This window comes from Phodopus roborovskii, unplaced genomic scaffold (genome assembly GCF_943737965.1).
Source record: "Phodopus roborovskii unplaced genomic scaffold, PHOROB, whole genome shotgun sequence".
Classification (NCBI taxonomy): Eukaryota; Metazoa; Chordata; class Mammalia; order Rodentia; family Cricetidae; genus Phodopus; species Phodopus roborovskii.
The window spans coordinates 58,706,284-58,723,235 of record NW_026126511.1 but is presented as its reverse complement, the minus strand read 5'-3'; the positions used below and the strand labels follow the sequence as shown (position 1 = coordinate 58,723,235).

At 43.0% G+C, this 16,952-nt stretch overlaps 1 gene segment (V, D, J or C); it reads left to right on the top strand.

Moving 5' to 3' along the window:
- The first annotated feature begins 256 nt into the window (after positions 1-256).
- The window catches only part of LOC127230430 (T-cell receptor alpha chain C region-like), a 445,562-nt gene continuing 428,866 nt past the window's right edge, over positions 257-16,952 (top strand). The window contains 2 exon segments of the C gene segment in view: positions 257-308; positions 486-759. Of these exon segments, the coding sequence occupies positions 257-308; positions 486-759 (326 nt within the window).

Sequence of the window (16,952 nt, the reverse complement as noted above, 5' to 3'; positions counted from 1 at the left end):
TTTGAAATTTGCAGTGCTTATTGTTAGTTGTGCTCACTCTGCTGAGAATATCACAAGTAGATGTCCCACTTCTTAGTGCTGATCAGCCTTCCATCCTCAGCAAGCTCCTTCCTTAAAATAATAACTCTGCAGTGTCTGGCCTGACAGGGTTCCTGGGTGGAGCTGCCTGGTGCAGGAGGAGGGACATTCACAGCCATCCTGACACCACAGCCCAGGGCTTGGTTACTGCTTCTGTCTCCAGCATCCACACAGCACCATGAAGAGGCTGCTATGCTCTCTGCTGGGGCTGCTGTGCTCCCAGGTTTGCTGTGAGTCTGGCTGTCCACACTCAGGGACAGAGAGGACTGTGCTGGGCACATGGAGGGTGGGGAAGCAGCTCAGGAGTCCTGCACAGCTGCCTCCTTCTCAGAGGACTTGGGGTGTGTTCAGGGTTCTGTGGATGCTCAGAGACCTCCAGCTGTGTCTGTTTCTCTGTTTCTACTCAGGGGTGAAAGGGCAACAAGTGGAGCAGAGTCCTGAGTCCTTGGTTCTGCAGGAGGGAGAGAGTGCAGACATGCTGTGCAAATTTTCCACCTCTGCAACCCAAGCGCAGTGGTTTCTCCAAAGTCCTGGGGGACACCTCATCAGCCTGTTTTTCAATCCTTCTGGGACAAAGCTGAGTGGAAGACTGACATCCACGACAGTCGCTAAGGCATATCACAGCTCTTTGTACATTTCCTCCTCCCAGACCACAGACTTGGGCACTTATTTCTGTGTTGTGCTAACACCATACTTACCAGGCACCTGCAGCCAGTACACAAGCCTTCAGCTGGGTGGGTGTGGCCTTTCCAAGTCACAAGACATTAGGGAGTCACATGCTAGCTTGTACATAATTTAATATTCCTTTCCTATGGCCACTTTTAGGCACAGATTTTATTTATTTATTTATTTTTTAATTTGTTTATTTATTTATTTATTTATTTATTTATTTGCCCCTTGGGTTTTATTTTCCCTCTTGGAATTTTTTCTGCTTGAGCACTACAGATTTTTAACTTGGAATGAGCAGTGGACTGGAGTGAAATAAATATTCAATTGCAATGTCTTGGCTCACCAGGAGGCAAGCTGATTGAAAAGCAAAGAAATCAGGTCACCTCAGTTGGGAGTCCCAAACATGTTCAGGTCTGTCTCACAGAAGTGTCCCCATGGGTAAGGGTCAATCTTACATGTGTAGCCAGACCTACCAGTGCAGAAGGACAAGTAAAACGTCGTAAAATTCTCACATGTGACAAATCGTTAAGGCTGAACACTGAACACACATATTCAATTCAGGTTAAGCTCTTAAGCTGTTGTGTGTCTAGAAGCTGATCTATCCTAGAGCATGCACTGAGCATGCTTTAGCAATATGCTCAGTGATCCCTGGAGCGCAAAAGGCCTTTGGGAGCACATTCCCCATGGAGGGATACTCCCTTAACCTAGAGGCAGGAGGGAAGGCCTAGTCCCTGCCCCAAATGACTTGGCAGATTTTGTTGCCCCCTCCTGGAAGGCACCACACTCCCTATGGAATGGGGGAGGATGGGATGGGAGAGGGGGGAATGGGAGGGAGGGAGAGAGAAAGGGAGGGAGAGGGAACTGGGATAGATATGTAAAATAAGAATAAATAAATAAGGAAAAAAAGAAATGTGTTCAGTGGCTACATGGGTCTGTCATAAGCCTTGTGTTGTTGCTTATCCCATGTTTCCTTGTTATTCTGTTACATTGTTACTGAAGGCAAACTGACTATCTCTTTCCACCATTAGATTAACTTTGGCTTCATATGTCTTTGGGTTTGTTGTTAGTTGCATATATGCTTACAACTTTAATAATTTCCTAGTGAATTTAGAATTTTTTCTAATATCAAAGAGTCCCTCTTGTCTTTACCAACATTGTGACTTACAGTAAGAACATTCTGCACAATGACAAACAGTATGGCATAACAATGTATCTTAAGGTTCTGGAAGCAAAGGTGTCAGGATGGGCCAGGAAGATGGTTCAGGGCATAAAGTGCTTTGCTGTACAAGTGTTAAGACCTGAATCCAGATCTCCATCATTCATGTAAAAGCTGAGCATGGTGATACATGCCTATAACCGCTACAGTGGAGGTGAGGGTAGAGACAGGCAGATCCTAAAGGCTTGCTGGACAGCTGGGGTAGCTGAAATGGTAAGTTCAGGTTCACTGAGAAACTCTGACTCAAAAACAAGGTGAAAGAGATTGTGGGAAATATTTAGTATTGACCTCAGGCCTCTGTATGTGCACACACAGATAGGCATGGCCACAACATACAGAGAGAGGGTAGAGGAAGATTGCCAGACACCAGCCTACAAGCCTACCAGCCTCTTCCTCTGCTCCCTGGCAGAGGTAAGCAGGTTTCCTAGCCTGTGTCCCTGACATTACACAGTCTTACCCAAGATCCAAAAGCAATAACACTAATCTATCATAGACCAAAGTGTCTTAAATGGGAACCAAAGTAAGCTTGCTCTTTTAGAGGTTGATGTTACAGTTTAGAGGTATGGTGTTACAGTGACTAAAGCTGACTGTCACTGAATGCCATCAAAAGACAAAATTTAGAGTATCAAAACCCTGTTTAATTTTGTTTCTTTCTTCCACACATTCTAACTTGAATCTAGTGAAACAAGGCTATACTCAAGGGGATCAGTAATCTGTAAATTTGAATTATAAATAAATAAAACAACTCTTGTCTGAAAACAGTCATTGCCTCTTTCTAAAATCCTTCTTAACATTCCCAAAGCACTGGGTAATGAAATGGATGGTGGCCATATTGGGAAGTAGACCCATGAAGTGCTCTTCCCAGATAGACCTAGATGACAGGCAGAATTTCCTGAAGCTTATTTCTCTCCCACTTGAAATCCTTTCTGGAGCCTTAGCTGCAGGGTTAGGCATGGGCTGCTGGTGCCTGGAGCAGCAAAACCCTGCTGCTGGGCTGTGCCTGGCAGAGATGTGGAGAAGTTTTCATTTGCACAAATATGTGATGATATACAAACTTACCAGTGTGGTAGTACAAGAGTGTGATTGACAAAGTGAATTAATGAAGCTAGTTTAATCAATGAACCATTTCCAATGTATTTTCTGCTTATGTTAAATTATGTTGTGAATAGCTAGTTATACATTAGTGATAAAGTACAAAGTTGTACAACCTCCCTGAGAGTTGTTGGCAGATTTCTATAATTACACTCACAGATATTAACAAAAAAATATCAAAAGATGGTATACACAAGCACTTTTTCCATTTAAAATTCTATTTAGTTATTTGAAATTTTCATACCGTGTAAATATATTTTGCTTGCTTTTATAAAACCCTCACTCCTCCTTCCAGTTCCCATCAGGACCTTTCAATACATATCTCTCCCATCTTAGGACTTTTTAAAAAATAACTCACTGAGTCCAACTGGTACTGCCCATGTGCATGGGTGTGTGGTGGCCATGTCCCCACAAAGAACAGCCACTCTCCTCAGGTATCATCAGCTTCCAATAGCTCCTCCACAAGTTATGTGCAAGTAGTCCCAGCTGCTGCAAATCCATGAGTCCATGTACACAACTGTCATGCCACATCCAGAGGACAGTGTTTCACAGTGTTCCCCCATCTACTGTTCTTACATTCTTTCTACCCCCTTCCCACAATGTTCCTGAGTCTTGGAGGGAGTAGGATTGATACAGGACTCCCAACGGTAGTTGACCACATCAAGCCACATATTCAGCACTTTGAATGTCTCTACATTTACGCATTGTATGTAATAAGAAGCCTCTCTAACTGAATCTGGAAGCAGCAAAAAAAATCTATGATTAGAAATATTAATATTTAGAAGGCATTTGATAACCTGAACACTTAGCAAAACAACATCAATAGGCTCTGTCTTGTGCCTATGACTTCCTGGTCATGGCTTTTGGATATGATTACAGTACCAAAAATGAATTCTGTCCTGCAGAGCAGGCTGTGAACCTAATCAAGAGAGAAATGAGTAGCCCTCATAAATTAGTATATCAATGGACACATCTTCCTGTTTGCCAGTTTTCTTAGTCAGTGTTCTGTTGCTATGAAGAAACACCATGATCACTGCAATTCCCTTCAGTGCTGTTTAAAACTGATGGGAGATGTCATTCTGTGAATATGTTTCTCATATGAATAAAGCACTGTTGGCCAATATGAGAGCAAGATAGGTGGGACTGGGAGACAAGGAAGATTAAGGGAGACATAGAGGAAGAGGGTCAACATGTAGGACCAAGAGAATAGAGGTCCGGATCCTTCCTCTGGTAAGATAAGACCATGTGGAAATACTTAGATTAATAGAAATGGGTTAATATTTAAGACAGAGCTAGCCAATAAGTAATGCTAATACTGTTATTAGCCAACAGCTTTGTATCTAATACAGCATCTCTGTGTGTTGTTTGGGGCTGCTGTGGCTATGGGACCAGGCTGGGGGAAAACTACTCATAACAAAAAGTAGTAAATATAGTGACTCAATGGGATGTAAAGATAGCAGCCTATTCATACAATAAGAAAAAAGTACCTATTATAGGCAAAAGAAAAAAAAACAATGTGAGTCTGAACATATTTTATTAGAAAAGAACATTAGAAGTGAAATGTTGAGTTTAAATGTCTGATGCTCTACCAAATGAGCTTTCCGGCTCTTTGGGGAACACTCCTCCACTGCTGGTGGGAGTGCAAAGTTGTACAGCCACTTTGGATCAGTACGGTGATTCCTCAGGAAATTGGGAATCAGTCTACCTCAAGACCCAGCAATTCCACTCCTAGGCATATACCCAAAAGATGCACATTCATACAATAAGGACATCTGTTCACCTATGTTCATAGCAACAGTATTTTTAATAGCCAGAATCTGGAGGCAATCTAGATACCCCTCAACTAAAGAATGGATAAAGGAAATGTGGTATATTTACACAATGGAGTATTAAAAAAAATTAATGGAATCTTGAAATTTTCAGGATGGAACTAGAAAAAACTATCCTTAGTGGCATAATCCAGTCACAAAAAGACAAATGTGGTATGTACTCATTCATATACGGATTTTAGACATAGAACAAAGAATTACCAGTCTACAATCCACACCTCCAGAGAAGCTAAGAAACAAGGAAGACCCTACGAGAGACATACATGGTCTCCTGGAAAGAGAGAAAGGGATAATATCTCCTGAGCAAATTGGGAACATGGGGGGGGTGAGTTAAGAGAAAGAGAAGGAGAGAAGAGAAGGGAGGAGGAAGACATGAGGGATCAGTAAGATTGAGTTGGGGGAAGAATAGAGGAGAGCAAGAAAAGAGATGCCTTTAAGTTTAAAGAGAAATCTGGCACTAGGGAAATGTCCAGTGATATGCTGGGATGACCCCAACAAAGAATCTAAGCAATACAGGAGAGGCTATCTTAAATGCCCTTCCCCTATAATGAGAATGATGACTACCTTATAGTCCATCATAGAGCCTTCATCCAGTAGCTGATGGAAACAAAAGCAGAGACCCACAGGCAAGCTCTGAGCCGAATTCCTGGAATCCAGTTGTAGAGAGGGAAGAGTGATGAGCTAAAGTGTCAAGACCACACTTGGAAAACCCACAGAAACAGCTGACCTGAACAAGGAGGAGCTCATGGACCTCAGATTGACAGCTTGGAAACCAACATAGGATGGAACCAGGCCCCCTGCACGTGGGTGTCAGTTACAAGGACTGGACAGTCTATGGGGCCCCTGGTAATGGAACAGTATTTATACTTAGTGTACAAATGGACATTGGAGCCCACTCCCCACACAGGGATACTCTCTCAGCCTAAACACACAGGGGAGGGCCTAGGACCTGCTCCAAATGATGTTACAGACTTTGAAGATAGAAGACCTCATCCTTTCTATCAAGTAGAACAGGGATGGGATGAGGATTGGTGGAGAGCATGGGAGGAAGAGGAAACCGGGATTGACATGTAAAATAAGATTGTTTATAATTTAAATAGAAGAAGGTAAAAAAAGAAATGTTGAGTTTAAACACAGAAGGCTCACATGTCTTTAGAGAAGGAGTGTCTTGTCTCCCATGTGCATGTCGAACTTCACAGGAACCATGCAGGAAAAGGAACCAGACATAAGCCAAAAACATGGACTCCAATTTGACTTCCATTGGTTTGTTAGGTCTAATTCTTACAGTATCTTATTCTTTATATCAAAGAATCGTCTGTGTTTTCCTTTTATTCCCACAGGATCCAGTTTGGTCCAGAAAGTAACTCATATCCCACTGGATACATCCAGGCAAGATGGGGACACGGTGACCCTGGGTTGCTCATAGGAACAAAGTGAATCAGTGCCAATACAATCACCTTGGTACAAGCAACCTCTCAGTGGAGAGACTATTTTCTTTATTTACTGGAATTCTCGTGACCAGAAAGGTAGAATAGCCATTCCTCCGTGTACTTTCAGGAAGCAATTAAAACTATCAGCCTCACCATTTTAGCTCTGCAGTTACAAGATTCAGTGAAGTACTCCAACACTGTATGTGAACTGACCTGTAGTGTTTAGTCCATAGTGCAGGCTGAACACTATCAAGAACTGTATCAAGAGCTGCCTAACAGAAAGCTCCTTGCTATAGGAGGTCCAGAAGAGATGCATACCTGCACACCCACAGGGATATAGTGGCTGTGACAATAGGACCTCTGGTCTGAATCTGATGATGGAATTTTAATTCAATTCCAATATAAATTCCTAATTCTTTTACAAAGGAAATAGATAAATAGTGAGAATAATTCAGTTATTGCTATTTGATCTGCTCCAAAGACTGGTCAAACAAAAACATCTTTTTGAAATTTGGGGGCCTGACATACACACCTTCAACAAGTAACTTCTGGGCACAAAGTGAGAGACAGTCTCGAGTCAGCAGCTAAATGGTTAGCTGTTTGGGCAACTTCATACTGTGGGTATTAGGGATGTTTTGTGGATTAAACATTTGGGGAGAGGCTTTATCTTCAAGAAAACTATAACATCAATCAAAAACAGCTCCAAAGAACACACTGTGCTCCTGGTGACAGCCAGGCTGAATACTTGGGTTTAGTAGGCTCCTGGGTCTCCTTGTTGCAGAGCTGGCTTGTACAGGCTGGGCGTGGCTTGTGCCTTTGTGGTCTGACTGGTGTCAGCAGAGTCTTCAGAACTGTTGGGATCTCAGTGGGAACAGAAACTGTGTGCCTATCTAAAGCTTGGAATGAGAGGCAAGTGGGTGCATAAGAACTCTTGCTTTGCCTCCCCAGGAAGCCACAGGCTGGCGAGCAGTAATCACCTTGTGGAGAGCCATCAAATGTTGAGTAAATATTGGCAGGCACAGCCAGATTCATGGTATTTGCGTATTTGGGCAGAGATACAATTCCTAGTGTTTGGCTTCAGGTCAACATCCCTTGTCTCATCACTTATTAATTTACTAAACTTACAGATTTTTTAATATGAATCTTACTGAATACTTCCTAAGACAGCAAACTATCTTTTATGGAATATTATCCCTTGTCAAATAAACTATGTTGAATGGCAAAGCAGTGTTTTAAATGCAGTAAATTCCCAACCTAGGTATCATAGCACTCTCAAACTTGACCTCTCCCTCCCAAAGTAATCACATGTCAGGGGCAGGTACTATCTGCTGCCAAGGGATCCTGCAGCAGCTCTGTCAATAACACCAAGCAGGGTCACATTGACAGATGCTGTCTCCAGAACATCCAGTCTCCACTGGCTTAGCTATAGAAACTGCAAACCAGGACATTGGCTGCCTGTCAACCCTGGAGCTGAGATGCAAAGACAGTGGACTTGAAACAGTTAAAACCGGCCCCATAGCACTCAATGCTCTGCATCCACCAAGTGGGGCCCTTCAGAGACTTTTTCTGTACTTCCTATTCATTTTGACATCTGGTCTTTTTTTTTTGTGGTAATTCACTTATTAAAATTATGAAATCCAATGGAAGATTCCAGACATATTTAACCCAATGAGAGCACATCACAAAAAAAAAAAAATTCAGCCACCAATTTTGGTGGTGTTAATATCCACTAAGGGCTTGCAGTGCATGTGTGCATGCGCGCGTGTGCGCACACACACATATACACACACCAACACACACCACACACAGGAGCATGCCTGGTACATACATGTGTATGTATGTACACAGGCATCACAGTTTGTAGGAATGGATTCTAGCATTGTATAACAAATATGCTTGGTGTGGCTCACTATGAAGTGAGTTTACAGATTTAAAAATGCAAACTTTTAGAGTTAGAAAGAAATACCTTGAATCACCAGAGTAGAAAGTACAATATCAGAGTAATCTCGGGATATGATCTGAACAGTACAATTCTTTTGGGGGAAGGTGACATGATCAAATGGCTTCATCATTTTGATAAATAATAAATAATAATTCAATGTTTAATTTTCAAAGAACAATATTTTAATTCCTGATATAATTCCATTAAACAGAGACAACCAAAAGATTGATTTTTATCATTTGCTTTGGAAGTGGTTTTATTAACTGCTGAATTTTATGGGCCCTGGAGGCAGTAAAGGAGGAGACACAGCCATCATTTTGGATGTAACTGCCTTTCACTGAGACAAAGGCCTGTGAGTGTCGAACGTCTCATAAGTTTTATCAGATTTCTAAATGAAAACCTGTATGTTAAATTAGCGATCTGCAACTAGATTACAAGGAGAGTCCTTTATTGGTGATTTCTGGAACAGGGTCAAAGACATGATGAACAGTGAACTGTGAGAGAGAGGCTCCAGGGGAAAAGGCAGAGGGCCTTTTACCGCAAGTGCATGTTTGTTTTCTGATTATTCTTGGACATCATTTCATGCCTCCTATGACAGACATTTGCCATTTATAAAATATGTTTACTCTTGTTGGATGTTAGGTAATGGCTACAGAACCCAATCTGGTCAGTATACCCTGAATCAGGATATGGCTTCTGCTTTGCCTTTGTACTTTCCCAGACATAATCTATAGTTCATGCCAGGTAATCGTGTTAAAACTGATCTGTCCTGAGAAAGTTTCGGAAAAGGGCTGCTCTATTAATATTTAATTGTCTTTACTGATGTCTATTTACATGTTTTTCTGATCCTTTCTTGGAACCTTGCTTTCTTTGTTTCATTCTTGTATAAAAAGTACACTGAACTGACGTAAACCCCATTTTTTTCAGACCCTCAGATCCCTGGTCCAACAGACACAGATCTGCACAGATTGAATTCTACTTTAAATATATTCCCTTAATTATCCCCCTGAATAACACTGAAGTAATCATCTAGCTGTCTGTGTTTCTCTCAGCTCCAGCCCTGAACACTAACTGCTTTCCTAAATCTCTTTTCTACCTGACTTAATTACCAGGGAAAGTCAAGGAGATAAGCAACGGTTTGTGGTTATCTTGCCTTTGTTCCTCTGTGGTCCATCCTGTGGCCTGTGAACATAAGATGATCCATTTCCTGATTGGGGCACAGCATAAGAATTGGGGTAATACACACGCACACAGAACTGTTAGCCAAGACACGCTTGTGCAGGACATGTACCACATGCTGCTCTCCTGCCTGCTGAATGGGTTCATGTTTGTATGTCTCTGAAATGAATGACTCAATACAGTTAGGGATATTAAGGGTTGGACATTGCTTCCGGGCACGTGATGCTTCAAATTGACCTGGTGTAGCAACAGGAATTGCAGAAAAGCAAGCAGACCATGCCTTTAGTTAGGTCTGTCTGTCATTTCTAAATGGGCCTCTTTTTCACAGTATTTTATTCACTACATCAAACCATCATCTGTTTTCTGATTGCTCCCTCAGGATCTAGAAGACACCTCAAGTCCCACCAGACACATTCAGGCGTGAAGAAGCCATTACCCTGCTGTCTGCACAAGTCAGAATTCCACCACCTTCCTTGACACAAACAAATTTCCAGGTGAGAAGTCATTTTCCTAAACTGCCAAAGTGCTTTTAGTGAAAGTGCAAAGAGCTGTCACTCTCTGTCTTCTCCCAGAAATCAGCTAATGCCATTAGCCTCACCATTTAGCTTTGTGTCTGGAACTGTTCCTAAACTATTCCTGTGCTCCCTGGGACTCCCATGGTGTTTGGGGTGAGAATAAAACCTGGTCAAAAACCCAGGAGCTCCCTAGAGCCAGGCTCCGCTGAAGGATCCTGGCTGAGATGCACACCTGCAGATCCCAGACAGGAGGGCAGTGGGGTGGGTGCTTTATCTGTGGTCAGATGGTATTTACAAATGAAACTGTCTTCTTGGAACACAGGTGTCAGTCAGGAGCAGCTTCCTTCTAATACACCCTGTCTTGAATTCTTGAAACATACATAGATTATTCAGAACATGTGAAAAGGTTCTTAAAGATAAAAAATTATCCCGCCTCCATATGAGGGATTGTGCCTAGTCCTACTGTATCTTGTTATGCTGAATTTGGTGGATATTCCTGGGATATGTGCTCTTTCCTGAATGGAAACAGAGGAGGAGTGGATCTGGGGGAGAGGAGAGGTGGAGGGAATGGGAGGAATGGAAGGATGGGAAACTGTGGCCATGATGTATGGAAAACAAACAAGCAAAAAAGATCTGTTAAATTGCAGAAAGAAATTATCACTTAATAAAGTGTCAGTTTCACTTAAAGAAGCACAGATCTGGGAGTTGTTGGGATGGACAATGGGAGTCATATCCTTGCCCTCTTCCCACTAGACTTTGTGTTAGTTGTATACAAGCAAAGATATAGGACTATCATGAGTGATAGGAGTAGGAGATTATAAGTCACGTGATTTTTATTTTAGGGTTGGAGGGGATTCTGTGCAAATTTGTTTTCCTTGCCTGAATTTACTGAGGCAACACATGTGAAGAAATCCTGAGTGATGACACTTAGCTGAACTGTGACCCATAAGGATGTAATGAGGACAGTTTCACTCCACAAGGACAAACTTCCTTCAGTATGTTTGTAAAGTGAGCTTGAGATGCAGTTACTCAGCATCATTGTACATGTGCACACGGTCTAAGACCAAGAGACACTAAAGGAGGAGGCATAGTGGGAGGTGGGAGAGGCTACTGAACACAGCATTAAAAATTATAGTAAGACTAGGCACAAGCCCTCAAGACTAGAGTTGGATGAAGCAACCCAGTAAGAGGAAAAGGGTCTCAGGAGCATGTAAAAGAGTCAGACCCCCCCCACACACACACACACACTGTCAGGAGAAAACCCCAAGCTTGTATGCAGAGGGTGTAGCATAGACCCATGCAGGCTGCATGATTGCTGCTTCAGTCTCTGGGAGCCACTCTAGGCCCTGTTTAGTCGATTCTGTGGCCGTGTTCTGGTGTCTTCTATCACTCTGGCTACTGTAATTCATCCTCCCCACCTCTTTATGCTGGGTCCCCGAGATCCGATGGGAGAGATCTCTAATTTGGGCTTTCCACATAATCTTCTTCCATCAGAGAGGCTTCCTCCAGCCTCTCTGAGGACAATTGAGCTAGGTACCCATCTATGAGTATAGTAAAATATCATTAGGGTTTTTTAATGTTTTTTTTTCTATCCCAGGTCTCTGAGCTATCCAGGCCCCAGTTCCCAGTCAAGCAGGTCAAACAGACCAGTAATTGAGCCTCCAGTACCCCAGCACACCTTGCAGGCAGGATAGATTGCAGGTCAGAAGTTTTGTGACTGGGTTGGTAGCCCAGTCCCACCACTTGAAGCTGCCTGGTTATAGACGATGGCCTGTTCAAGTTTGGTATCCTCCATTATTATGAGTCCTCACTAGGGTCATCCTCACAGAATCCTGGGAGTTTCTCCTGCACTAGGTTTCTGTGTCGTCCCCCAAATACCACATCCCCCAGTTCCAGTTGAACTTTCCTCCCCACACCCAACCTGATTCCTCCTGTTCCCATTCCCACCCATCTCCAGTCCACCAGCAAAATCTATTTCGCCTTCTCAAGAAAATCCACATGTGTTTCTTAGCCTTTCTGGGTCTGAGGATTGTAGCATAATTACTATTTATCTAACAGCTAATGTTCACGTATAAGTGAGTACATACCATGTTTGTCTTTCTTGATCTGGGTTAAGAATAAACAGATTTAAAACAAAACAAAACAAAACAACAACAACAACAACAAAACCATATGAGCTAGCCTGCTGACAGAGCTGAGTGTCTGAATGTCAGCAGCATCGCTCCTGCATTCCTGTGAGATGAAGTACCAGGACCCTGAGGGACAGATAAAGAGCGCAGTCCCCCATCGAGGCTTGTGTTCATTACCTAAGTACGATTTCACTCAAACATGAAATTTTTCTCTGTTTCCTTCTGTAGGGATGGGGATGTAGCAAACACCATGCTAGGAAACAGGAAAGAGGTCCTTATGAAAGGTGGTCAATCTGATGTCCTGCTGAAGTAGTTTGTGACTTTACGCTGGCTTTGCTGCCCTCTAGTGTTCATATGTTGAACTGTTTTGAAGTCTGGTGAAGGTGCTGTCTTTGGGGAAACTGCAGCTTTCAGGGTCAGTAACCGAAGGCTGGGAAGGACTGGCTGGCTGATGCCGTAATGCCCTGTTACATGGTGACTTAGAGTGGGAAGTAGTGGTATGGTTCGTAAATAAGTCTCGGCATGATTCCACAAGGCAGAAAAGAGTGACTTTCGTTTTGGTTGGTTTGTTTTTGTTTCTTTAATCTCTCTCATACACTTCTTCCCTTACTCTCCCCCTTTTCTCTGTTGATAACTTAATGTATGTCTATTGTTCCTCCTTTTTTGTATTGCCCAAATATCCTGATAAATGGGAGCAAGAGTGACTGACAGAGAAAAGTAAACAACTGGAGGAAGCATTGTGAATAATACAGTTTGTAACAGGCCCTCAGACCTTAGCACAACTGATCCCCATGATGGAAGTGTCATTCAGGCCATAAAACTCAGCACATAGACAGCTCCACCTGCCAAAACAAAAACAAAGGCCTCATCCATTGAAGTCCATAGTTCTGGGAAAGTCTCTAAATGCACTAACCTTGCTTTTTTTTGGCTTCTGTAGTTGTGCTTCTGGCTAACTGTTCTTGTAAACTAAAGTCTGCCAACCCAGGACATGGTTCTCGTGCTCAAAACTCACCCTGAGAAAGGCTTTGGGCTACAATGGGGTCTCAGGCTCACAGTGTAGCCACCAGATGACTAATAGATTTCTATTGGCTTAAACCTGTGTCCCTCATAGCAACCTGACATGTGATATTATATTCACACAGTTGAAACAGGAAGATGAGAATTCAAGAACCCACCACAATTCCTTAAGCACTCTTAAAACTTAGTGATACAGTCAGAAGTCCAGGGAATCCCTTCCCACCAGATAAGACAGATGAAAAGAAGACAGCGGGTAAACTGATAGGTCATTTTGGAGAAACAAGAAAAGACAGCTCTGGGCACACACATGAGGAATACCCAGCCTATAACTATGGGGACCTGCTTCTGCTAGGTAATATAGTGCCCCAAGGACATGTTCCTGTCCCCAAACATGTCCTAAAACTCTGGTGTTGCTTTCCTCTCCACAATCCTAGGAGGAAGAGAGAGCTGGAACCTCACATCATCTGCCTAAAATCAGGGCAACTGTCCTTCACAGCAGCAGGAATGTATGCAAAGATTCAGGAAGACACAGAAGAGTTTAACATCTACAGTCCCCAATCCTCAGCTGTTGGTTTTTTATTCTATACAGTCAAGGAATTTCAACCACCCCAAAACTGATGCATTTGAAGAAATTGGGACACACATATTTGAAATAAAGGTAATCCGGTAGTAGTTTGCCAGAAGTTTAAGATATTAACTCAATGCTACCATGAAAGATTGGAGGAATTGGGAATTTTAAAATGTGTTCAAAATAGAAAAGTGTACCAGTGTCTTTCTGAAAAGCTACCTCTGCAAAACTAACTCCATCAATGTAGCACAGCTCCAAGTAATGAAATGGCCATCCATGAGTAAGTTACCTTTAAAGAAACCATGGAGAATAATTCTCTTTTTAAATAAGGGGCTCAGAAGAAAATGGGAAGTGACCCAGGAAAGGGTTCAGATGTAATCTCCTCTTTATTCCTCAGGCTGCAGCTATATTCTCTAAGTCCACTCAACTGTGATGGTACAAGTTTGAGTGTTTATTTTAGGTGGTCTGGACACTGAAAAGAGATAGTAAGCCATAAATTTTAAGAGGCCAGAAGATTTTTGTTGAATTTTTATCAATTATGTGACACCGGAACTTATAAGGTTTTTGCCCTTAACATGAGGACATAAACACAGTGGAAGAGTTCTACTATGGTGGAATGGACAAGTCAAAATTTTATACAGTTTTCATGGAATTGTTTTTAGCCTTAGTAACTGTGTTGGATAGTTTTATGCCAACTTGACATGGGCTAGGGTCATCAGAGAGAAGGGAACTTCAATTAAAAAAAAAAAGTCTCCAGCTGGGCAATGGTGGCACAGACCTTTAATCCCAGCACTTGGGAGGCAGAGGCAGGCAGATCTCTGTAAGTTCAAGGGCAGCCTGGTCTACAAAGTGAGCTTTAGGATAGCCAGAGCTGTTTCGTGGAGAAACCCTGTCTCAAAAACAAACCAAAAAACTCCACAAAAAAGCCAAACAAGCAAACAAACAAAATCTCCATAAGATCAGGATACAGGCAAGCTTATAGAGCATTTTGTTAAATAGTAATTGATGGGGGAAGACCCAGCCCATTGTGGGTGGCACCAGCCCTGGATTCAATAAGAAAGCAGGCTGAGCAAGCCATAAGGAGCAAGCCACTAAATAACTCCCCTCCAATGGTCTCTGTCCCTATCTCCAGGTTCCTGGCCTGTTTGAATTTCTATTCTGTCTTCCTTCATTGATGGACTATAATTAAACCTTTTCCTCCCCAACTTGCTTTTTGGTCATGGTATTTCATTGCAGCAATAGTAACCCTAACACAAGTTGATGCCAGGATTATGGAGTATTGATGTGGTAGATCTGACCATGTTGTTTTGAGAGGCTTGTGAAAGGACATTGGAATTTTGTGCAAGAAAAGCCACTGAGTGTTCATTGTTTGATGTGCTGTTCTGTAGGAGCTTGGGAGACAAGAATGTTGAGAGCACAGAGAATGGGGACCAGGCTTGGGAAGTTTAAAGACTCTGTTGGGGTCATTTGTTATTTTGAATAAAGATTCGTGTTAGCTGGCTCTGTGAGTAACAAGATACCAGACTGCTATAGGATAAAAGGGCCAGCCAAAAAAACCCACCCTGGCCCCAAAACCAGAAGAAACACATCCTGGCCCTGAAACCCAAGCTACTGAAAGAAACGGAGTTTGGCCCTGAAACCAGGGTCAACTCTGCCCCTGAACAGCTGAACACAAAACCAACCAATACCTGAGAAGGAAAACTAGCCAACCTGAGCTTGTCCAAGCTCAAAGGGATTGAAATTTGACCAATTCTCTTCCTGAAAATCTTCTCCCTGGAAAAACTCTGCCCTTAAGAAGCCGGATATAAGCCCCTCTGTCTGTTAAGTTACTGGCTGTCCTTCACCACCCTGTCACATAGCCAGTCTCCTGGATCCCTCCCCTTTTTTTGGAAATCTCTTTCTTAAAAGAGTTTTGGGTGAAGATCTTTCACCAGCATGGAGCAGAATCACTGTTGGGACGTTGCTTAAGATGGGCTGAGCTGAAGAAACAGATACCTCTGCTAGGAAACTCCTTTGGGAGTGGAGCAGAAGTAACTAGTTGTTGGAGCCAGAGGATGTTGCTACATTTCTTCAGGGGTTTCCTCTCTAGCAGAGTTAAGCAGAAGTAACATCTTGGGCCAGTGCTGAGAATAAGTGGACATTGGGACATTCCCTTAGCTGAACAGAGAAGAATTGGATGCCTCTGCTGGGAAGCACAGCTATATATAACTCTAAAGTCTCTCTCTTGGAGAGGAGCAGGATTGGTACATCCTTCTGGGAGACCATCCCCACCGCATCCCAGGTATAGCCTGAATTCCCAACAAGTCAGGAAACCTTTCTCCTCACAGATGTAGGTATTCAGGACACCTCCCTTCACAGCAGTAGTTACAGCCTGATTTCCCAACAAGTCAGGATACCTTTCCCTCTGGAGCTGTGATACTGGGAGCTGAGAAACTAGCAGTAATTAAGAAGAGATCAGCATTGTTGAGATGAAACCTTCTGAGAAATGTTTCTTGAGAGTTAGCACACAGTAGATGTGCTTCAGAGGTAGCCAAGTTTGTGCTGAATGATAGCAGTCAAAGTTGGGGGAGATGGCCCACACCTTTAATCTCAGCACTTGGGAGATAGAGGTAGACAGTTCTCAGTGAGTTCAAGGCCAGCCTGGTCTATGAAGTGAGTTCCAGGACAGTCAGAGCTGTTACACAGAGAAACCCTGTTTTGAAAAACAAACAAAAGTTTGTAGTCTGAGTCACCCAGGTGGTACTAGTTTGGAAGGCATGGATGGGTCATAGAGAGCAGCTGAGGCTTGGAACTGTGAAAGGCAAGAAGAGGCCATTGGTGAAGGTGCAGCCTCAGAAGTAGCTGAAGACACAAGATTGAAGGGGTCATGAAGAAAAGCTGAGGCTTGGCATCATAAAGAGAGCTAGGAGAGGCTATTGGTGAAAGTATAGTCCAGTTGCAGCCAAAGGCTCCATCATTTTGGATATATGGGTACCATGGGATGATCACCAAGAGCAGCATCACAGTGGACTTGAGCCAGCGGGAGGTGTGTGTGTGTGTGTGTGTGTGTGCGTGTGTGCATGTGTGCGTGCACGTGTGTATGTGTGTGTATGTGTGTGCATGTGCGTGCTCGCGTGTGTGTGTGTGTGTGTGTGTGTGTGTGTGTGTGTGTGTGTTGCACAGGATAGAACTGGAAGAGTGAGCCAAAGCTCCTAGAAAAGATGAGAGGAAATCAGACACTGTATTATTTACACTGTTGGGCTTGCTTTTATATGATTCTGGTACTGATGGATTTGTCCCCCTACTCCA